The sequence below is a fragment of the Hyla sarda genome, unplaced genomic scaffold (genome assembly GCF_029499605.1).
Source record: "Hyla sarda isolate aHylSar1 unplaced genomic scaffold, aHylSar1.hap1 scaffold_903, whole genome shotgun sequence".
NCBI lineage: Eukaryota > Metazoa > Chordata > Amphibia > Anura > Hylidae > Hyla > Hyla sarda.
In genome coordinates this window covers 10,647-37,962 of record NW_026610932.1, presented here as the reverse complement: position 1 = coordinate 37,962, position 27,316 = coordinate 10,647, and the positions used below count along the sequence as shown (strand labels likewise).

Below are 27,316 nucleotides of genomic sequence, written 5' to 3'. Positions count from 1 at the left end.
CTGGGAGTTGTAGTTTTGCAACATATGGAGGTCCGCAGGTTGAAGACCACTGCTGTAAAGGTATAGGAGCAGTAGGGAAAGGTCAGGAAACCTGCAGAAGTGTGAGCACAGCTCTGGAGGTGACTGGAGGATACATGAGGACAGACTGTAAAGGTATAGGGGCAGTAAGCCTGCAGAACTGTGAGTGCAGCTCTGGAGGTGACTGGAGGATACATGAGGACAGACTGTAAAGGTATAAGGGCAGTAAGCCTGCAGAACTGTGAGTGCAGCTCTGGAGGTGACAGGAGGATACATGAGGACAGACTGTAAAGGTATAGGGGCAGTAAGCCTGCAGAACTGTGAGTGCAGCTCTGGAGGTGACTGGAGGATACATGAGGACAGACTGTAAAGGTATAGGGGCAGTAAGCCTGCAGAACTGTGAGTGCAGCTCTGGAGGTGACAGGAGGATACATGAGGATAGACTGTAAAGGTATAGGGGCAGTAAGCCTGCAGAACTGTGAGTGCAGCTCTGGAGGTGACTGGAGGATACATGAGGACAGACTGCAAAGGTAAAGGGGCAGTAAGTCTGCAGAACTGTGAGTGCTGCTCTGTAGGTGACTGGAGGATATATGAGGACAGACTGTAAAGGCATAGGGGCAGTAAGCCTGCAGAACTGTGAGTGCAGCTCTGGAGATGACTGGAGGATATATGAGGACAGACTGTAAAGGTATAGGGGCAGTAAGCCTGCAGAACTGTGAGTGCAGCTCTGGAGGTGACTGGAGGATACATGAGGACAGACTGTAAAGGTATAGGGGCAGTAAGCCTGCAGAACTGTGAGTGCAGCTCTGGAGGTGACTGGAGGATATATGAGGACAGACTGTAAAGGTTTAGCGGCAGTAAGCCTGCAGAACTGTGAGTGCAGCTCTGGAGGTGACTGGAGGATATATGAGGACAGACTGTAAAGGCATAGGGGCAGTAAGCCTGCAGAACTGTGAGTGCAGCTCTGGAGGTGACTGGAGGATATATGAGGACAGACTGTAAAGGTATAGGGGCAGTAAGCCTGCAGAACTGTGAGTGCAGCTCTGGAGGTGACTGGAGGATACATGAGGACAGACTGTAAAGGTATAGGGGCAGTAAGCCTGCAGAACTGTGAGTGCAGCTCTGGAGGTGACTGGAGGATACATGAGGACAGACTGCAAAGGTATAGGGGCAGTAAGTCTGCAGAACTGTGAGTGCTGCTCTGGAGGTGACTGGAGGATATATGAGGACAGACTGTAAAGGTATAAGGGCAGTAAGCCTGCAGAACTGTGAGTGCAGCTCTGGAGGTGACTGGAGGATACAAGAGGACAGACTGTAAAGGTATAGGGGCAGTAAGTCTGCAGAACTGTGAGTGCTGCTCTGGAGGTGACTGGAGGATATATGAGGACAGACTGTAAAGGTATAGGGGCAGTAAGCCTGCAGAACTGTGAGTGCAGCTCTGGAGGTGACTGGAGGATATATGAGGACAGACTGTAAAGGTTTAGGGGCAGTAAGCCTGCAGAACTGTGAGTGCAGCTCTGGAGGTGACTGGAGGATACATGAGGACAGACTGTAAAGGTATAGGGGCAGTAAGCCTGCATAACTGTGAGTGCTGCTCTGGAGGTGACTGGAGGATATATGAGGACAGACTGTAAAGGTTTAGGGGCAGTAAGCCTGCATAACTGTGAGTGCAGCTCTGGAGGTGACTGGAGGATACAAGAGGACAGACTGTAAAGGTATAGGGGCAGTAAGTCTGCAGAACTGTGAGTGCAGCTCTGGAGGTGACTGGAGGATACATGAGGACAGACTGTAAAGGTATAGGGGCCCCGGGGGTCAGTGGGGTCCGGCAGCTTCATTCTCTCACATTCTGCCTCACACTGACCTGTTTTTCCGGAAGCGAATGGTGAAGATGAAGAAGAAGGTGGATAAGAGAAGACCACAGGTGAGAAGAGATCCCAGGACCCCCTGCACCGCCACCGAGATGTGCACCACGTCTGGAGCCTGCCAGAGGAGCAAACAGTCAGGGACCGCCAGGGGTGTATCTAATCCTATCAGGTGTGATACTGTATACTGAGCCCCTGTATCTAATCCTATCATGTGTTATACTGTATACTGAGCCCCTGTATCTAATCCTATCATGTGTGATACTGTATACTGAGCCTCTGTATCTAATCCTGTCATGTGTGATACTGTATACTGAGCCTCTGTATCTAATACTATCATGTGTGATACTGTATACTGAGCCTCTGTATCTAATCCTATCATGTGTGATACTGTATACTGAGCCTCTGTATCTAATACTATCATGTGTGATACTGTATACTGAGCCTCTGTATCTAATCCTATCATGTGTGATACTGTATACTGAGCCTCTGTATCTAATCCTATCATGTGTGATACTGTCTGCTGTATCTAATCCTATAATGTGTGATACTGTCTGCTGAGCCCCTGTATCTAATCCTATCATGTGTGATACTGTATACTGATCCTCTGTATCTAATCCTATCATGTGTGATACTGTCTGCTGAGTGGTGTATCTAATCCTGTCATGTGTGATACTGTCTGCTGAGCCTCTGTATCTAATCCTGTCATGTGTGATACTGTATACTGAGCCCCTGTATCTAATCCTGTCATGTGTGATACTGTCTGCTTATCCCCTGTATCTAATCCTATCATGTGTGATACTGTCTGCTGAGTGGTGTATCTAATCCTATCATGTGTGATACTGTCTGCTGAGCCTCTGTATCTAATCCTGTCATGTGTGATACTGTATACTGAGCCCCTGTATCTAATCCTGTCATGTGTGATACTGTCTGCTTATCCCCTGTATCTAACCCTATCATGTGTGATACTGTATACTGAGCCCCTGTATGTAATCCTATCATGTGTGATACTGTATACTGATCCTCTGTATCTAATCCTATGATGTGTGATACTGTCTGCTGAGCCTCTGTATCTAATCCTATTGTGTGATACTGTCTGCTGAGCCCCTGTATCTAATCCTATCATGTGTGATACTGTCTGCTGAGTGGTGTATCTAATCCTATCATGTGTGATACTGTCTGCTGAGCCTCTGTATCTAATCCTATTGTGTGATACTGTCTGCTGAGCCCCTGTATCTAATCCTATCATGTGTGATACTGTCTGCTGAGTGGTGTATCTAATCCTATCATGTGTGATACTGTCTGCTGAGCCTCTGTATCTAATCCTATTGTGTGATACTCTCTTCTTCTCACCTTAGATATCCGGCACAGCTCCTGTAACACTCCCAGCGCCTCCGGTGGGTCCAGTGTGGTGTCCAGGTGACACTGGGGCAGCAGACTACAGTTCACAGCGGGCTCCATTACCTGCGCCCAGTACCAGTCTCACCCGCTGGTATCCAGGACCTGGCACAGTCTCCCAGTCATTGAAGTGTCAGATCCCAGCACTGTTGTGGGGGTCCCTGCTCATCACTCCGGACTCCACGTAGAAGGTCAGTGATAGCGCCTCTCTATGGGTCGGGGCAGGAGCTGCAGTTGATCTTTAGTAACCTGCAGGACAATAGTGACTGGTGGTGCAGTACCCAGGAGTGAGCACAGGAGGGCAGCACAGCTCCTTCACCATATACATACAGGTGAACAGGCTCCTGTAGAGGACGGACATTAACTCCTGCAGGTCTGAAACAAAAATTAGAAGAGATGAGGTGACATAATGCAGGAAGGTCAGTGTGTGCACAGTATAGACCATGTACAGGGTCATCAGTACCCCATCAATACCCCATCAGTACTACCATCAATACCCCATCAGTACCCCCATTAATAACTCATCAGTACCACCATCAATACCCAATCAGTACTACCATCAATACCTCATCAGTACTACCATCAATACCCAATCAGTACTACCATCAATACCCAATCAGTACTACCATCAATACCCAATCAGTACTACCATCAATACCCCATCAGTACCACCATTAATAACTCATCAGTACCACCATCAATACCCCATCAGGACCCCATAAGTACCACCATTAATACCCCATCAGTACCACCATCCATACCCAATCAGTACCACCATCCATACCCAATCAGTACTACCATCAATACCCAATCAGTACTACCATCAATACCCAATCAGTACTACCATCAATACCCAATCAGTACTACCTTCAATACCCTGTCAGTACTACCATCAATACCCAATCAGTACTACCATCAATACCCCATCAGTACCCCCATTAATAACTCATCAGTACCACCATCAATACCCAATCAGTACTACCATCAATACCCAATCAGTACTACCATCAATACCCAATCAGTACTACCATCAATACCCCATCAGTACCACCATTAATAACTCATCAGTAGCCCATAAGTACCACCATTAATACCCCTTCAGTACCACCATTAATACCCCATCAGTACCACCATCCATACCCAATCAGTACTACCATCAATACCCAATCAGTACTACCATCAATACCCAATCAGTACTACCTTCAATACCCTATCAGTACTAACATCAATACCCAATCAGTACCACCATCCATACCCAATCAGTACTACCATCAATACCCAATCAGTACTACCATCAATACCCAATCAGTACTACCTTCAATACCCTGTCAGTACTAACATCAATACCCAATCAGTACTACCATCAATACCCTATCAGTACTACCATCAATACCCCATCAGTACTACCATCAATACCTCATTAGTACTACCATCAATACCCTATCAGTACTACCATCAATACCTCATCAGTACTACCATCAATGCCCCATCAGTACTACCATCAATACCACCATCAATATCCCATCAGTACCTCATCAGTACTACCATCAATACCCCATCAGTACTACCATCAATATCCCATCAGTACCCAAACAGTACCTCATCAGTACTACCATCAATACCCCATCAGTACCTCATCAGTACTACCATCAATATCCCATCAGTACCCAATCAGTACCTCATCAGTACTACCATCAATACCCCATCAGTACCCAATCAGTACCTCATCAGTATCCAATCAATACCCCATCAGTATCCAATCAGTACCTCATCAATACCCACACATTGTAAATGCCCATTTATATGCTCTGTCTATACACATTATACGTGCACTTGATTACATATACAGAATCGTGGCGTGTATTTATAAGCGTGCTCACTGAACACATGCACGTTCACGACATGCACATGCGCACTCACTAGATACTCATATGTATGCTCATTATATACTTATATGCCTGCTGACTACATACACACATGCATGCTCTTTACATACACATATGCACTCTCACTACATACACAGTATTACTACATACACACATGCACACTCTTTACATACACACATGCACACTCTTTACATACACACATGCACACTCTTTACATACACACATGCACACTCTTTACATACACACATGCACACTCTTTACATACACACATGCACACTCTTTACATACATACATGCACGCTCTTTACATACACACATGCACGCTCTTTACATACACACATGCATGCTCTTTACATACATACATGCATGCTCTTTACATACACACATGCACACTCTTTACATACATACATGCATGCTCTTTACATACACACATGCACGCTCTTTACATACACACATGCACGCTCACTTATCCAGAGGGAAATCTTGCTGCTGTATGTGTGTGGTGTTGCGGGGTCTCAGCAGTGACTTTACACATCATAGTAACAGGTTATCACCAGCACAAGGGAAATATTTGCTCCTTTTGATCTCAGAATAATTAAAATCCCCCCCCCCCAGCCCCTCCGCCCGTCCACTCCCGCTGCTAGATTTAATCATAGGAAGAAAGAATCCATGGTGACCCCGTACGCAGCAGCAGCAGCGCCCACCTCTGGGAATTACAGGTAACAGCCCCCCACAATACTATCATCTCCAGGAGCTGCTGAGCCCCCTAAGTGTATACATACAAAATGAGAGACCACCTGGGGGGATCGGTCATAGCCGCCATATTGGTTACTATTAGGGCTGCCACCTGTCCTGTATTTTTAAAGTAATGGCCAGTATTAATCCAACCAATCCTCCAACTCCCGTAATGTTGCACCATATACTATACCAATGTTTCCAAACCAAAGTGCCTCCAGCTGTTGCAAAACTACAACTCCAAGCATGCCCGGACAGCCAACGGCTGTCCCGGCATGCTGGGAGTTGTAGTTTTGCAACAGCTGGAGGCACCCCTGGCTGGAAAACACTGACCTATACTATACACTACTATATAATCCAACATGCTGGGAGTTGTAGTTTTGCAACAGCTGGAGGCACCTCAGGTTGGGAAACACTGACCTATACTATATACTACTATATTGTCCAACATGCTGGGAGTTGTAGTTTTTCAACAGCTGGAGGCACCCCTGGCTGGGAAACACTGACCTATACTATATACTACTATATAGTCCAACATGCTGGGAGTTGTAGTTTTGCAACAGCTGGAGGCACCCCAGGTTGGGAAACACTGTTCTATTCTACATACTACTATATAGTCCAACATGCTGGGAGTTGTAGTTTTGCAACAGCTGGAGGCACCCCAGGTTGGGAAACACTGTTCTATACTATATACTACTATATAGTCCAACATGCTGGGAGTTGTAGTTTGGCAACAGCTGGAGCCACCCCTGGCTGGAAAACACTGACCTATACTATATACTACTATATAGTCCAACATGCTGGGAGTTGTAGTTTTGCAACAGCTGGAGGCACCCCTGGTTGGGAAACACTGACCTATACTATATACTACTATATTGTCCAACATGCTGGGAGTTGTAGTTTGGCAACAGCTGGAGGCACCCCTGGCTGGGAAACACTGACCTATACTATACACTACTATATAGTCCAACATGCTGGGAGTTGTAGTTTTGCAACAGCTGGAGGCACCCCTGGTTGGGAAACACTGACCTATACTATATACTACTATATTGTTCAACATGCTGGGAGTTGTAGTTTTGCAACAGCTGGAGGCACCTCAGGTTGGGAAACACTGACCTATACTATATACTACTATATAGTCCAACATGCTGGGAGTTTTAGTTTTGCAACAGCTGGAGGCACCCCAGGTTGGGAAACACTGTTCTATACTATATACTACTATATAGTCCAACATGCTGGGAGTTGTAGTTTCCGTTTGGGGCAGCTGCTGAGCCACAGGCTGTATTAGGGCATGCTGGGAGTTGTAGTTAGTAACTAACTGCAACTCCCACATTTAATAAACAAAAGCGATCAAAAAATCACATAAAAAAAAAATGGTACCGTTAAAAGCTACAGATCGGAGCGCAACAAATGATCCTCATACAGGACGGTATAAGGAGAAATAAAGAAATGATAAGGGTCAGAATAAGACAAAATTCCCCCCGCATATGTGTATCCTGTGATGTCACGCATATATAATGAATTATGCAAATTAGCATGGCCGGTATTTTTCTTTTCTTTTTTGTGGCGACCCTAATTACAATCCAGTTTCCTAGAATCAGGTATAATCAGCAACTAAAGATCATTTTCATTTAATGGTCAGATAAATTATTCTCAAATAGTCTGATGTGAAAACATACTGTAATAAAGCTTTAAACTATTGTACCGCTACACTGTGTGTCCACTACACTGCCCAAAAAAATAGTGCCACACTGCCTTACAGTACCCACACAGTACATAGCAGTGTACTATACGCTCCCTATATTATACAGTGTTCACATAATAGAGCCGTAGACCAGCGTTTCCCAACCAGCGTGCCTCCAGCTGTTGCAAAACAACAACTCCCAGCATGCCCGGACAGCCAAAGGCTGTCCGGGCATGCTGGGAGTTGTAGTTTTACAACAGCTGGAGGCACGCTGGTTGGGAAACGCTGCCGTAGACTACCTACATAATACTGCCACACAAAATGTTGTCATACAACCTGCAAAATACTGCTATACTGTGTCTACATAATACTGCCACACGGAGTACTATACTTTCCTTAGGCAATATTGCCACATCTCTGCCGAAATATCATCATACAGTGCCATCATAATACTGCCATATTGTGTCTAAGAAATACTACTAGTACGCAGCCCAAATAACAGTGCCACATTCTGCCTAATATCACCCCAAACTGCTGAATACAAGTACCATGGAGAACATCACTGCAAAATTTACATAGTTGTGCTATATACTCCCTACATAATCGTACCATAGTGTCCACATAATAGTGTCACAGAGTACCTTCATTACACTGTCCCTATGCTATACTGCTAAACATTGCTGTACAAAATGTTGTCATAGAACCTGCAAAATACTGCTATACTGTGTCTACATAATACTGTCACAGAGCGGCAACATAATACTGTTATACTGCACCCACATAATACTGTCATACAGTGCCAACATAATGCTGCCATACTGCACCCACATAATACTGTCATACAGTGCCAACATAATGCTGCCATACTGCACCCACATAATACTGTCATACAGTACTAACATAATTCTGCCATACTGCGCACACATAATACTGTCATACAGTGCCAACATAATGCTGCTATACTGCACCCACATAATACTGTCATACAGTGCCAACATAATGCTGCCACTCCACCCACATAATACTGTCATACAGTGCCAACATAATGCTGCCATACTGCACCCACATAATACTGTCATACAGTGCCAACATAATGCTGCCCTACTGCACCCATATAATACTGTCATACAGTGCCAACATAATGCTGCCATACTGCACCCACATAATACTGTCATACAGTGCCAACATAATGCTGCCATACTGCACCCACATAATACTGTCATACCGTGCCAACAAAATGCTGCCTTACTGCACCCACATAATACTGTCATACAGTGCCAACATAATGCTGCCTTACTGCACCCACATAATACTGTCATACAGTGCCAACATAATTCTGCCATATTGCACCCACATAATACTGTCATACAGTGCCAACATAATGCTGCCATACTGCACCCACATAATACTGTCATACAGTACCAACATAATGCTGCCTTACTGCACCCACATAATACTGTCATACAGTGCCAACATAATGCTGCTATACTTCACCGACCTAATACTATTATACAGTGCCAACATAATGCTGCCTTACTGCACCCACATAATACTGTCATACTGTGCCAACATAATGCTGCCATACTGCACCCACATAATACCATCATACAGTGCCAACATAATGCTGCCATACTGCACCCACATAATACTGTCATACAGTGCCGACATAATGCTGCCTTACTGCACCCAAATAATACTGTCATACAGTACCAACATAATTCTCCCATACTGCACCCACATAATACTGTCATACAGTGCCAACATAATGCTGCCATACTGCACCCACATAATACTGTCATACAGTACCAACATAATTCTGCCATACTGCACCCACATAATACTGTCATACAGTGCCAACATAATGCTGCTATACTGCACCCACATAATAATGTCATACAGTGCCAACATAATGCTGCCTTACTGCACCTACATAATACTGTCATACAGTGCCAACATAATGCTGCCTTACTGCACCCACATAATACTGTCATACAGTACCAACATAATGCTGCCATACTGTACCCACATAATACTGTCATACAGTGATAACATAATGCTGCCATACTGCACCCACATAATACTGTCATACAGCGCCAACATAATGCTGCCATACTGCACCCACATAATACTGTCATACAGCGCCAACATAATGCTGCTATACTGCACCCACCTAATACTGTCATACAGTGCCAACATAATGCTGCCTTACTGCACCCACTTAATACTGTCATACAGTGCCAACATAATGCTGGCATACTGCACCCACATAATACCATCATACAGTGCCAACATAATGCTGCCATACTGCACCCACATAATACCATCATACAGTGCCAACATAATGCTGCCATACTGCACCCACATAATACTGTCATACAGTGCCAACATAATGCTGCCATACTGCACCCACATAATACTGTCATACAGTGCTAACATAATGCTGCCATACTGCACCCACATAATACTGTCATACAGTGCCAACATAATGCTGCCCTACTGCACCAACATAATACTGTCATACAGTGCCAACATAATGCTGCCCTACTGCACCAACATAATACTGTCATACAGTGCTAACATAATGCTGCTATACTGCACCCACATAATACTGTCATACAGTGCCAACATAATGCTGCCATACTGCACCCAAATAATTCTGTCATACAGTGCCAACATAATGCTGCCATACTGCACCCACATAATACTGTCATACAGTGCCAACATAATGCTGCCCTACTGCACCAACATAATACTGTCATACAGTGCCAACATAATGCTGCCTTACTGCACCCACATAATACTGTCATACAGTGCTAACATAATGCTGCCATACTGCACCCACATAATACTGTCATACAGTGCCAACATAATGCTGCCATACTGCACCCACATAATACTGTCATACAGTGCCAACATAATGCTGCCATACTGCACCAACATAATACTGTCATACAGTGCCAACATAATGCTGCCATACTGCACCCACATAATACTGTCATACAGTGCCAACATAATGCTGCCATACTGCACCCACATAATACTGTCATACCGTGCCAGTATAATGCTGCCATACTGCACCCACATAATACTGTCATACTGTGCCAACATAATGCTGCCATACTGCACCCACATAATACTGTCATACAGTGCCAACATAATTCTGCCATACTGCACCCACATAATACTGTCATACAGCGCCAACATAATGCTGCTATACTGCACCCACCTAATACTATTATACAGTGCCAACATAATGCTGCCTTACTGCACCCACATAATACTGTCATACTGTGCCAACATAATGCTGCCATACTGCACCCACATAATACCATCATACAGTGCCAACATAATGCTACCATACTGCACCCACATAATACTGTCATACAGTGCCAACATAATGCTGCCTTATTGCACCCACATAATACTGTCATACAGTGCCAACATAATGCTGCCTTACTGCACCCACATAATACTGTCATACAGTACCAACATAATTCTGCCATACTGCACCCACATAATACTGTCATACAGTGCCAACATAATGCTGCTATACTGCACCCACATAATAATGTCATACAGTGCCAACATAATGCTGCTATACTGCACCCACATAATACTGTCATACAGTGCCAACATAATTCTGCCATATTGCACCCACATAATACTGTCATACAGTGCCAACATAATGCTGCCATACTGCACCCACATAATACTGTCATACAGTGCCAACATAATGCTGCCATACTGCACCCACATAATACTGTCATACAGTGCCAACATAATGCTGCCTTACTGCACCCATATAATACTGTCATACAGTGCCAACATAATGCTGCCTTACTGCACCCACATAATACTGTCATACAGTGCCAACATAGTGCTGCCATACTGCACCCACATAATACTGTCATACAGTGATAACATAATGCTGCCATACTGCACCCACATAATACTGTCATACAGCGCCAACATAATGCTGCCATACTGCACCCACATAATACTGTCATACAGCGCCAACATAATGCTGCTATACTGCACCCACCTAATACTGTCATACAGTACCAACATAATGCTGCCTTACTGCACCCACTTAATACTGTCATACAGTGCCAACATAATGCTGCCATACTGCACCCACATAATACTGTCATACAGTGCCAACATAATGCTACCATACTGCACCCACATAATACTGTCATACAGTGCCAACATAATGCTGCCATACCGCACCCACATAATACTGTCATACCGTGCCAACATAATGCTGCCATACTGCACCCACATAATACTGTCATACTGTGCCAACATAATGCTGCCATACTGCACCCACATAATACTGTCATACAGCGCCAACATACTGCTGCTATACTGCACCCACCTAATACTGTTATACAGTACCAACATAATGCTGCCATACTGCACCCACATAATACTGTCATACAGTGCCAACATAAGGCTGCCATACTGCACCCACATAATACTGTCATACAGTGCCAACATAATGCTGCCTAACTGCACCCACATAATACTGTCATACAGTGCCAACATAATGCTGCCATACTGCACCCACATAATACTGTCATACAGTGCCAACATAATGCTGCCTAACTGCACCCACCTAATACTGTCATACAGTGCCAACATAATGCTGCCTTACTGCACCCACATAATACTGTCAAACAGTGCCAACATAATGCTGCCATACTGCACCCACATAATACTGTTATACAGTGCCAACATAATGCTGCCTTACTGCACCCACATAATACTGTCATACAGTGCCAACATAATGCTGCCTTACTGCACCCACATAATAATATTATACAGTGCCAACATAATGCTGCCTTACTGCACCCACATAATACTGTCATACAGTGCCAACATAATGCTGCTTTACTGCACCCACATAATACTGTCATACAGTGCCAACATAATGCTGCCATGCTGCACCCACATAATAATATCATACAGTGCCAACATAATGCTGCCACCTCACCCACATAATACCATCATACAGTGCCAACATAATGCTGAGTTACTGCACCCATATAATACTGTCATACAGGGCCAACATAATGCTGCCATACTGCACCCACATAATACTGTCATACAGTGCCAACATAATGCTGCCATACTGCACCCACATAATACTGTCATACAGTGCCAACATAATGCTGCCATACTGCACCCACATAATACTGTCATACAGTGCCAACATAATACTGCCTTACTGCACTCACATAATACTGTCATACAGTGCCAACATAATGCTGCCATACTGCACCCACATAATACTGTCATACAGTGCCAACATAATACTGCCATACTGCACCCACATAATACTGTTATACAGTGCCAACATAATGCTGCCTTACTGCACCCACATAATACTGTCATACAGTGCCAACATAATGCTGCCATACTGCACCCACATAATACTGTCATACAGTGCCAACATAATGCTGCCTTACTGCACCCACATAATACTGTCAAACAGTGCCAACATAATGCTGCCATACTGCACCCACATAATACTGTTATAAAGTGCCAACATAATGCTGCCTTACTGCACCCACATAATACTGTCATACAGTGCCAACATAATGCTGCCTTACTGCACCCACATAATACTATTATACAGTGCCAACATAATGCTGCCTTACTGCACCCACATAATACTGTCATACAGTGCCAACATAATGCTGCTTTACTGCACCCACATTATACTGTCATACAGTGCCAACATAATGCTGCCATGCTGCACCCACATAATAATATCATACAGTGCCAACATAATGCTGCCACCTCACCCACATAATACCATCATACAGTGCCAACATAATGCTGCCATACTGCACCCACATAATACTGTCATACAGTGCCAACATAATGCTGCCTTACTGCACCCACATAACACTGTCATACAGTGCCAACATAATGCTGCCTTACTGCACTCACATAATACTGTCATACAGTGCCAACATAATGCTGCCATACTGCACCCACATAATACTGTCATACAGTGCCAACATAATACTGCCTTACTGCACTCACATAATACTGTCATACAGTGCCAACATAATGCTGCCATACTGCACCCACATAATACTGTCATACAGTGCCAACATAATACTGCCATACTGCACTCACATAATACTGTCATACAGTGCCAACATAATGCTGCCTTACTGCACCCACATAATACTGTCATACAGTGCCAACAAACTGCTGCCATACTGCACCTACCTAATACTGTCATACATTGCCAACATAATGCTGCCATACTGCACCCACATAATACTGTCATACTGTGCCAACATAATGCTGCCATACTGCACCCACATAATACTGTCATACATTGCCAACATAATGCTGCCATACTGCACCCACATAATACTGTCATACAGTGCCAACATAATGCTGCCATATTGCACCCACATAATACTGTCATACCGTGCCAACAAAATGCTGCCTTACTGCACCCACATAATACTGTCATACAGTGCCAACATAATGCTGCCTTACTGCACGCACATAATACTGTTATACAGTGCCAACATAATGCTGCCATACTGCACCCTCATAATACTGTCATACAGTGCCAACATAATGCTGCCATACTGCACCCACATAATACTGTCATACAGTGCCAACATAATGCTGCCATACTGCACCCATATAATACTGTCATACAGTGCCAACATAATGCTGCCATACTGCACCCACATAATACTGTCATACAGTGCCAACATAATGCTGCCATACTGCACCCACATAATACTGTCATACAGTGCCAACATAATGCTGCCTTACTGCACCCACCTAATACTGTCACACAGTGCCAACATAATGCTGCCTCACTGCACCAACATAATACTGTCATACAGTGCCAACAAAATGCTGTCTTACGGCACCCACATAATACTGTCATACAGTGCCAACATAATGCTGCCATACTGCACCCACCTGATACTGTCATACAGTGCCAACATAATGCTGCCATACTGCACCAACATAATACTGTCATACAGTGCCAACATAATGCTGCCATACTGCACCCACATAATACTGTCATACAGTACCAACATAATGCTGCCATACTGCACCCACATAATACTGTCATACAGTGCCAACATAATGCTGCCCTACTGCACCCACATAATACTGTCATACAGTGCCAACATAATGCTGAGTTACTGCACCCACCTAATACTGTCATACAGTGCCAACATAATGCTGCCTTACTGCACCCACATAATACTGTCATACAGTGCCAACATAATGCTGCCATACTGCACCCACATAATACTGTCATACAGTGCCAACATAATGATGCCTTACTGCACCCACATAATACTGTCATACAGTGCCAACAAAATGCTGCCATACTGCACCTACCTAATACTGTCATACATTGCCAACATAATGCTGCCATACTGCACCCACATAATACTGTCATACTGTGCCAACATAATGCTGCCATACTGCACCCACATAATACTGTCATACAGTGCCAACATAATGCTGCCATACTGCACCCACATAATACTGTCATACAGTGCCAACATAATGCTGCCATATTGCACCCACATAATACTGTCATACCGTGCCAACATAATGCTGCCTTACTGCACCCACATAATACTGTCATACAGTGCCAACATAATGCTGCCATACTGCACCCACATAATACTGTTATACAGTGCCAACATAATGCTGCCTTACTGCACCAACATAATACTGTCATACAGTGCCAACATAATGCTGCCTTACTGCACCCACATAATACTGTCATACAGTGCCAACATAATGCTGCCATACTGCACCCATATAATACTGTCATACAGTGCCAACATAATGCTGCCATACTGCACCCACATAATACTGTCATACAGTGCCAACATAATGCTGCCATACTGCACCCACATAATACTGTCATACCGTGCCAACATAATGCTGCTTTACTGCACCCACCTAATACTGTCACACAGTGACAACATAATGCTGCCATACTGCACCCACATAATACTGTCATACAGTGCCAACATAATGCTGCCATACTGCACCCACATAATACTGTCATACAGTGCCAACATAATGCTGCCTCACTGCACCAACATAATACTGTCATACAGTGCCAACAAAATGCTGCCATACTGCACCCACCTGATACTGTCATACAGTGCCAACATAATGCTGCCATACTGCACCAACATAATACTGTCATACAGGGCCAACATAATGCTGAGTTACTGCACCCACCTAATACTGTCATACAGTGCCAACATAATGCTGCCTTACTGCACCCATATAATACTGTCATACAGGGCCAACATAATGCTGAGTTACTGCACCCACCTAATACTGTCATACAGTGCCAACATAATGCTGCCATACTGCACCCACATAATACTGTCATACAGTGCCAACATAATGCTGCCATACTGCACCCATATAATACTGTCATACAGTGCCAACATAATGCTGCCATACTGCACCCACCTAATATTGTCACACAGTGCCAACATAATGCTGCCATACTGCACCCACATAATACTGTCATACAGTGCCAACATAATGCTGCCATACTGCACCCATATAATACTGTCATACAGTGCCAACATAATGCTGCCTTACTGCACCCACATAATACTGTCATACAGTGCCAACATAATGCTGCCATACTGCACCCACCTGATACTGTCATACAGTGCCATCATAATGCTGCCATACTGCACCAACATAATACTGTCATACAGTGCCAACATAATGCTGAGTTACTGCACCCACCTAATACTGTCATACAGTGCCAACATAATACTGTCATACAGTGCCAACATAATGCTGCCTTACTGCACCCACATAATACTGTCATACAGTGCCAACATAATGCTGCCTTACTGCACCCACATAATACTGTCATACAGGGCCAACATAATGCTGCCATACTGCACCCACATAATACTGTCATACAGTGCCAACATAATGCTGCCTTACTGCACCCACATAATACTGTCATACAGTGCCAACATAATGCTGCCTTACTGCACCCACATAATACTGTCATACAGTGCCAACATAATGCTGCCATACTGCACTTATATAATACTGTCATACAGTGCCAACATAATGCTGCCATACTGCACCCACATAATACTGTCATACCGTGCCAACATAATGCTGCCATACTGCACCCACCTAATACTGTCACACAGTGCCAACATAATGCTGCCTCACTGCACCCACATAATACTGTCATACAGTGCCAACAAAATACTGCCTTACGGCACCCACATAATACTGTCATACAGTGCCAACATAATGCTGCCATACTGCACCCACCTGATACTGTCATACAGTGCCAACATAATGCTGCCATACTGCACCAACATAATACTGTCATACAGGGCCAACATAATGCTGAGTTACTGCACCCACCTAATACTGTCATACAGTGCCAACAGAATGCTGCCTTACTGCACCCACATAATACTGTCATACAGTGCCAACATAATGCTGCCTTACTGCACCCACATAATACTGTCATACAGTGCCAACATAATGCTGCCATACTGCACCCACATAATACTGTCATACTGTGCCAACATAATGCTGCCTTACTGCACCCACATAATACTGTCATACAGTGCCAACAAAATGCTGCCATACTGCACCTACCTAATACTGTCATACATTGCCAACATAATGCTGCCATACTGCACCCACATAATACTGTCATACTGTGCCAACATAATGCTGCCATACTGCACCCACATAATACTGTCATACTGTGCCAACATAATGCTGCCATACTGCACCCACATAATACTGTCATACAGTGCCAACATAATGCTGCCATACTGCACCCACATAATACTGTCATACAGTGCCAACATAATGCTGCCATATTGCACCCACATAATACTGTCATACCGTGCCAACAAAATGCTGCCTTACTGCACCCACATAATACTGTCATACAGTGCCAACATAATGCTGCCTTACTGCACCCACATAATACTGTCATACAGTGCCAACATAATGCTGCCTTACTGCACCCACATAATACTGTCATACAGTGCCAACATAATGCTGCCTTACTGCACCCACATAATACTGTCATACAGTGCCAACATAATGCTGCCTTACTGCACCCACATAATACTGTCATACAGTGCCAACATAATGCTGCCATACTGCACCCATATAATACTGTCATACAGTGCCAACATAATGCTGCCATACTGCACCCACATAATACTGTCATACAGTGCCAACATAATGCTGCCATATTGCACCCACATAATACTGTCATACTGTGCCAACATAATGCTGCCATACTGCACCCACCTAATACTGTCATACAGTGCTAACATAATGCTGCCATACTGCACCCACCTAATACTGTCATACAGTGCCAACATAAAGCTGCCTTACTGCACCCACATAATACTGCCATACAGTGCCAACATAATGCTGCCATACTGCACCCACATAATACTGTCATACAGTGCCAACATAATGCTGCCATACTGCACCCACATAATACTGTCATACAGTGCCAACATAATGCTGCCTCACTGCACCAACATAATACTGTCATACAGTGCCAACAAAATGCTGCCATACTGCACCCACCTGATACTGTCATACAGTGCCAACATAATGCTGCCATACTGCACCAACATAATACTGTCATACAGGGCCAACATAATGCTGAGTTACTGCACCCACCTAATACTGTCATACAGTGCCAACATAATGCTGCCTTACTGCACCCATATAATACTGTCATACAGGGCCAACATAATGCTGAGTTACTGCACCCACCTAATACTGTCATACAGTGCCAACATAATGCTGCCATACTGCACCCACATAATACTGTCATACAGTGCCAACATAATGCTGCCTTACTGCACCCACATAATACTGTCATACAGTGCCAACATAATGCTGCCTTACTGCACCCACATAATACTGTCATACAGTGCCAACATAATGCTGCCATACTGCACCCATATAATACTGTCATACAGTGCCAACATAATGCTGCCATACTGCACCCACCTAATATTGTCACACAGTGCCAACATAATGCTGCCATACTGCACCCACATAATACTGTCATACAGTGCCAACATAATGCTGCCATACTGCACCCATATAATACTGTCATACAGTGCCAACATAATGCTGCCTTACTGCACCCACATAATACTGTCATACAGTGCCAACATAATGCTGCCATACTGCACCCACCTGATACTGTCATACAGTGCCATCATAATGCTGCCATACTGCACCAACATAATACTGTCATACAGTGCCAACATAATGCTGAGTTACTGCACCCACCTAATACTGTCATACAGTGCCAACATAATACTGTCATACAGTGCCAACATAATGCTGCCTTACTGCACCCACATAATACTGTCATACAGTGCCAACATAATGCTGCCTTACTGCACCCACATAATACTGTCATACAGGGCCAACATAATGCTGCCATACTGCACCCACATAATACTGTCATACAGTGCCAACATAATGCTGCCTTACTGCACCCACATAATACTGTCATACAGTGCCAACATAATGCTGCCTTACTGCACCCACATAATACTGTCATACAGTGCCAACATAATGCTGCCATACTGCACTTATATAATACTGTCATACAGTGCCAACATAATGCTGCCATACTGCACCCACATAATACTGTCATACCGTGCCAACATAATGCTGCCATACTGCACCCACCTAATACTGTCACACAGTGCCAACATAATGCTGCCTCACTGCACCCACATAATACTGTCATACAGTGCCAACAAAATACTGCCTTACGGCACCCACATAATACTGTCATACAGTGCCAACATAATGCTGCCATACTGCACCCACCTGATACTGTCATACAGTGCCAACATAATGCTGCCATACTGCACCAACATAATACTGTCATACAGGGCCAACATAATGCTGAGTTACTGCACCCACCTAATACTGTCATACAGTGCCAACAGAATGCTGCCTTACTGCACCCACATAATACTGTCATACAGTGCCAACATAATGCTGCCTTACTGCACCCACATAATACTGTCATACAGTGCCAACATAATGCTGCCATACTGCACCCACATAATACTGTCATACTGTGCCAACATAATGCTGCCTTACTGCACCCACATAATACTGTCATACAGTGCCAACAAAATGCTGCCATACTGCACCTACCTAATACTGTCATACATTGCCAACATAATGCTGCCATACTGCACCCACATAATACTGTCATACTGTGCCAACATAATGCTGCCATACTGCACCCACATAATACTGTCATACTGTGCCAACATAATGCTGCCATACTGCACCCACATAATACTGTCATACAGTGCCAACATAATGCTGCCATACTGCACCCACATAATACTGTCATACAGTGCCAACATAATGCTGCCATATTGCACCCACATAATACTGTCATACCGTGCCAACAAAATGCTGCCTTACTGCACCCACATAATACTGTCATACAGTGCCAACATAATGCTGCCTTACTGCACCCACATAATACTGTCATACAGTGCCAACATAATGCTGCCTTACTGCACCCACATAATACTGTCATACAGTGCCAACATAATGCTGCCTTACTGCACCCACATAATACTGTCATACAGTGCCAACATAATGCTGCCTTACTGCACCCACATAATACTGTCATACAGTGCCAACATAATGCTGCCATACTGCACCCATATAATACTGTCATACAGTGCCAACATAATGCTGCCATACTGCACCCACATAATACTGTCATACAGTGCCAACATAATGCTGCCATATTGCACCCACATAATACTGTCATACTGTGCCAACATAATGCTGCCATACTGCACCCACCTAATACTGTCATACAGTGCTAACATAATGCTGCCATACTGCACCCACCTAATACTGTCATACAGTGCCAACATAAAGCTGCCTTACTGCACCCACATAATACTGCCATACAGTGCCAACATAATGCTGCCATACTGCACCCACATAATACTGTCATACAGTGCCAACATAATGCTGCCATACTGCACCCACATAATACTGTCATACAGTGCCAACATAATGCTGCCATACTGCACCCACATAATACTGTCATACATTGCCAACATAATGCTGCCATACTGCACCCACATAATACTGTCATACAGTGCCAACATAATGCTGCCATACTGCACCCACATAATACTGTCATACAGTGCCAACATAATGCTGCCATACTGCACCCACATAATACTGTCATACAGTGCCAACATAATGCTGCCATATTGCACCCACATAATACTGTCATACATTGCCAACATAATGCTGCCATACAGCACCCACATAATACTGTCATACTGTGCCAACATAATGCTGCCTTACTGCACCCACATAATACTGTCATACAGTGCCAACATAATGCTGCCTTACTGCACCCACATAATACTGTCATACAGTGCCAACATAATGCTGCCTTACTGCACCCACATAATACTGTCATACAGTGCCAACATAATGCTGCCATACTGCACCCACATAATACTGTCATACTGTGCCAACATAATGCTGCCTTACTGCACCCACATAATACTGTCATACAGTGCCAACAAAATGCTGCCATACTGCACCTACCTAATACTGTCATACATTGCCAACATAATGCTGCCATACTGCACCCACATAATACTGTCATACTGTGCCAACATAATGCTGCCATACTGCACCCACATAATACTGTCATACTGTGCCAACATAATGCTGCCATACTGCACCCACATAATACTGTCATACAGTGCCAACATAATGCTGCCATACTGCACCCACATAATACTGTCATACAGTGCCAACATAATGCTGCCATATTGCACCCACATAATACTGTCATACCGTGCCAACAAAATGCTGCCTTACTGCACCCACATAATACTGTCATACAGTGCCAACATAATGCTGCCTTACTGCACCCACATAATACTGTCATACAGTGCCAACATAATGCTGCCTTACTGCACCCACATAATACTGTCATACAGTGCCAACATAATGCTGCCTTACTGCACCCACATAATACTGTCATACAGTGCCAACATAATGCTGCCTTACTGCACCCACATAATACTGTCATACAGTGCCAACATAATGCTGCCATACTGCACCCATATAATACTGTCATACAGTGCCAACATAATGCTGCCATACTGCACCCACATAATACTGTCATACAGTGCCAACATAATGCTGCCATATTGCACCCACATAATACTGTCATACTGTGCCAACATAATGCTGCCATACTGCACCCACCTAATACTGTCATACAGTGCTAACATAATGCTGCCATACTGCACCCACCTAATACTGTCATACAGTGCCAACATAAAGCTGCCTTACTGCACCCACATAATACTGCCATACAGTGCCAACATAATGCTGCCATACTGCACCCACATAATACTGTCATACAGTGCCAACATAATGCTGCCATACTGCACCCACATAATACTGTCATACAGTGCCAACATAATGCTGCCATACTGCACCCACATAATACTGTCATACATTGCCAACATAATGCTGCCATACTGCACCCACATAATACTGTCATACAGTGCCAACATAATGCTGCCATACTGCACCCACATAATACTGTCATACAGTGCCAACATAATGCTGCCATACTGCACCCACATAATACTGTCATACAGTGCCAACATAATGCTGCCATATTGCACCCACATAATACTGTCATACATTGCCAACATAATGCTGCCATACAGCACCCACATAATACTGTCATACAGTGCCAACATAATGCTGCCTTACTGCACCCACATAATACTGTCATACAGTACCAACATAATGCTGCCATACTGCACCCACATAATACTGTCATACATTGCCAACATAATGCTGCCATACTGCACCCACATAATACTGTCATACAGTGCCAACATAATGCTGCCATACTGCACCCACATAATACTGTCATACAGTGCCAACATAATGCTGCCATACAGCACCCACATAATACTGTCATACCGTGCCAACATAATGCTGCCTTACTGCACCCACATAATACTGTCATACAGTACCAACATAATGCTGCCATACTGCACCCACATAATACTGTCAGACATTGCCAACATAATGCTGCCATACAGCACCCACATAATACTGTCATACAGTGCCAACATAATGCTGCCTTACTGCACCCACATAATACTGTCATACAGTACCAACATAATGCTGCCATACTGCACCCACATAATACTGTCATACAGTGCCAACATAATGCTGCCATACTGCACCCACATAATACTGTCATACAGTGCCAACATAATGCTGCCATACTGCACCCACATAATACTGTCATACAGTGCCAACATAATGCTGCCATACTGCACCCACATAATACTGTCATACAGTGCCAACATAATGCTGCCATACAGCACCCACATAATACTGTCATACCGTGCCAACATAATGCTGCCTTACTGCACCCACATAATACTGTCATACAGTACCAACATAATGCTGCCATACTGCACCCACATAATACTGTCATACAGTGATAACATAATGCTGCCATACTGCACCCACATAATACTGTCATACAGTGCCAACATAATGCTGCCATACTGCACCCACATAATACTGTCATACAGTGCCAACATAATGCTGCCATACAGCACCCACATAATACTGTCATACCGTGCCAACATAATGCTGCCTTACTGCACCCACATAATAGTGTCATACAGTACCAACATAATGCTGCCATACTGCACCCACATAATACTGTCATACAGTGATAACATAATGCTGCCATACTGCACCCACATAATACTGTCATACAGTGCCAACATAATGCTGCCTTACTGCACCCACATAATACTGTCATACAGTGCCAACATAATGCTGCCATACTGCACCCACCTAATACTATTATACAGTACCAACATAATGCTGCCATACTGCACCCACATAATACTGTCATACAGTGCCAACATAATGCTGCCATACTGCACCCACATAATACTGTCATACCGTGCCAACATAATGCTGCCTTACTGCACCCACATAATACTGTCATACAGTACCAACATAATGCTGCCTTACTGCACCCACATAATACTGTCATACAGTACCAACATAATGCTGCCATACTGCACCCACATAATACTGTCATACATTGCCAACATAATGATGCCATACAGCACCCACATAATAATGTCATACAGTGCCAACATAATGCTGCCTTACTGCACCCACATAATACTGTCATACAGTACCAACATAATGCTGCCATACTGCACCCACATAATACTGTCATACATTGCCAACATAATGCTGCCATACTGCACCCACATAATACTGTCATACAGTGATAACATAATGCTGCCATACTGCACCCACATAATACTGTCATACAGTGCCAACATAATGCTGCCTTACTGCACCCACATAATACTGTCATACAGTACCAACATAATGCTGCCATACTGCACCCACATAATACTGTCATACAGTGCCAACATAATGCTGCCATACTGCACCCACATAATACTGTCATACCGTGCCAACATAATGCTGCCTTACTGCACCCACATAATACTGTCATACAGTACCAACATAATGCTGCCTTACTGCACCCACATAATACTGTCATACAGTACCAACATAATGCTGCCATACTGCACCCACATAATACTGTCATACATTGCCAACATAATGCTGCCATACTGCACCCACATAATACTGTCATACAGTGCCAACATAATGCTGCCATACAGCACCCACATAATACTGTCATACATTGCCAACATAATGCTGCCATACTGCACCCACATAATACTGTCATACAGTACCAACATAATGCTGCCATACTGCACCCACATAATACTGTCATACATTGCCAACATAATGCTGCCATACTGCACCCACATAATACTGTCATACAGTGCCAACATAATGCTGCCTTACTGCACCCATATAATACTGTCATACAGTGCCAACATAATGCTGCCATACTGCACCCACATAATACTGTCATACAGTGCCAACATAATGCTGCCTTACTGCACCCATATAATACTGTCATACAGTGCCAACATAATGCTGCCATACTGCACCCACATAATACTGTCATACAGTGCCAACATAATGCTGCCTTACTGCACCCACCTAATACTGTCATACAGTGCCAACATAATGCTGCCATACTGCACCCACATAATACTGTCATACCGTGCCAACATATATTCCTTGTTGTGTACATATTATCACCATGCTGCCTTTACAGTGCTCACACACCATTGCTATTCTTGCCCATATAGTAACACAGATAACACCGCCATAGAGAATGAACCCGGCTCCCTTATACACAGTGCCGAACCCTCTGCTTCTTGCCACAGGGTAACACTCCGGGCCCCTGCAGTCACCATCAGGGGTCAATAAATATTACTAGTAATACAGATCATTATTGTTCAATATTCATACACAAAACCATCCAAAGTTTTCAGAATTTCTCCATAAAAACCCAAATGATTAAAAACAAATGTGAACTGCGACATAAGTATAACTCAAATCAGCATAAAGTTATGATAATTAATTATATGGTACAGTAAACAACATTGAAATGAAAAGTAAAATAATAATGTGAGAATTGTGTAATAATAATAATGTGAAAATGTTTTAATAATGATAATAATAAAATAATAGTAAAATAATGTGAGAATTGTGTAATAATGATAAATTAATAATAATGATAGAATTGTGTAATAATAATAATAATGTGAGAATTGTGTAATAATAATAATGTGAAAATGTTATAATATTAATAATAATAAAATAATAGTAAAATAATGTGAGAATTGTGTAATAATGATAATAATGTGAAAATGTTATAATAATGATAATAATAAAATAATAGTAAAATAATAATGTGAGAATTGTGTAATAATGATAAATTAATAATAATGATAAAATTGTGTAATAATAATAATAATAATGTGAGAATTGTGTAATAATAATAATGTGAAAATGTTATAATATTAATAATAATAAAATAGTAAAATAATGTTGACGAAATTGTATAATAATGATAAATTAATAATAATGATAGAATTGTGTAATTATAATAATAATAATAATGATAGAATTGTGTAATAATAATAATAATAATAATAATAATAATGGGAGAATTGTGTAATAATAATAATAATGGGAGAATTTCATAATAGTAATAATAAAATAATAATAGTAAAATAATAATGACAAAATTGTATAATAATAATTATAATAATGGGAGAACTGTATAATAATAATACATTATTAATAAAATATTATTCAAAATAAATAAAATTATAATGATGGAATTGTATAATATTATTATTATTATTAATAATAATGTGAAAATGGTATAATAATACATTCATTAATAATAAAATATTATTATTCATAATTAAATTATAATCATAATGACGGCATTGTATAATATTCATATAATTAAATAAAAAAATAAAATTATGATAAAAAAGGAATTGTATAATAATAATAATACCGACAATAAAAATATTGATAATAATAGAATAGTTTAATGATGATCATAATAATAATAATAATAATAAATGACAGAATAGTATTGTAATATATACTATTAATAACAATATAATAATAATAATAAAAAATATTAATAATGAAAAAAATGATATTAATAATGATAATAAAATAATTAAGTATATAATTCCACAAACTCACCCTGTTAATAACAAACCCCCATACAGCGACACGGACAGAAGAGTAAAAATGTTTTGGCTCAGAATAAATAACAATCGCTGCGTTCCTCTGAGGTGTGTACGGGATGTGTGAGCGGTACGGGAGCCCCCTGACATATACCGTACATGTGACCGTCACCTCCGCTTCATTGTGCGCTCTCAGTCCAGGGTCCCCTCCACAGCAGCGCTCACCCTCCAGTCAGAGCCGCCGTAACAATACTGGGATGGAGGGTCGGGGGCAGCAGTGCTGAGGGTCTGTGAGATTGACTTGTGCTCATATAATTCCTGGCAGGGGACTCGGCGTCACATGTCAGGACACTCACGACCCCCCACACATGGACGCGGCTCCATTATATAATCTGCTCACTGGGGGGGCGACATTTATGAAACTGTCACCGACTACAACATGTGCTGGGTCTGATACAATGTGTGACAGCGCCTCCTCTGGTAATGTGCTGGGGGTCTGATACAATGTGTGACAGCGCCTCCTCTGGTAATGTACTGGGGGTCTGATACAATGTGTGACAGCGCCTCCTCTGGTAATGTGCTGGGGGTTTGATATAATGTGTGACAGCGCCTCCTCTGGTAATGTGCTGGGGGTCTGATACAATGTGTGACAGCGCCTCCTCTGGTAATGTGCTGGGGGTCTGATACAATGTGTGACAGCGCCTCCTCTGGTAATGTGCTGGGGGTCTGATACAATGTGTGACAGCGCCTCCTCTGGTAATGTGCTGGGGGTCTGATATAATGTGTGACAGCGCCTCCTCTGGTAATGTACTGGGGGTCTGATACAATGTGTGACAGCGCCTCCTCTGGTAATGTACTGGGGGTCTGATATAATGTGTGACAGCGCCTCCTCTGGTAATGTGCTGGGGGTCTGATACAATGTGTGACAGCGCCTCCT

At 42.9% G+C, this 27,316-nt stretch overlaps 1 protein-coding gene across 1 annotated transcript in view; it reads right to left on the bottom strand.

The window, feature by feature from the left end:
• Positions 1-26,666, bottom strand: part of GPR156 (G protein-coupled receptor 156) — a 77,635-nt gene extending 50,969 nt beyond the window's left edge. The window contains exons 1-3 of the mRNA XM_056554804.1: positions 26,396-26,666; positions 3,234-3,653; positions 1,880-1,998 (exon numbers count right to left, since the gene is read on the bottom strand). Coding sequence (XP_056410779.1) covers positions 1,880-1,998; positions 3,234-3,341 — 227 coding nt within the window. The 5' untranslated portion in view covers positions 3,342-3,653; positions 26,396-26,666. The remainder of the gene's footprint in view (positions 1-1,879; positions 1,999-3,233; positions 3,654-26,395) is intronic.
• Positions 26,667-27,316: the final 650 nt, after the last annotated feature.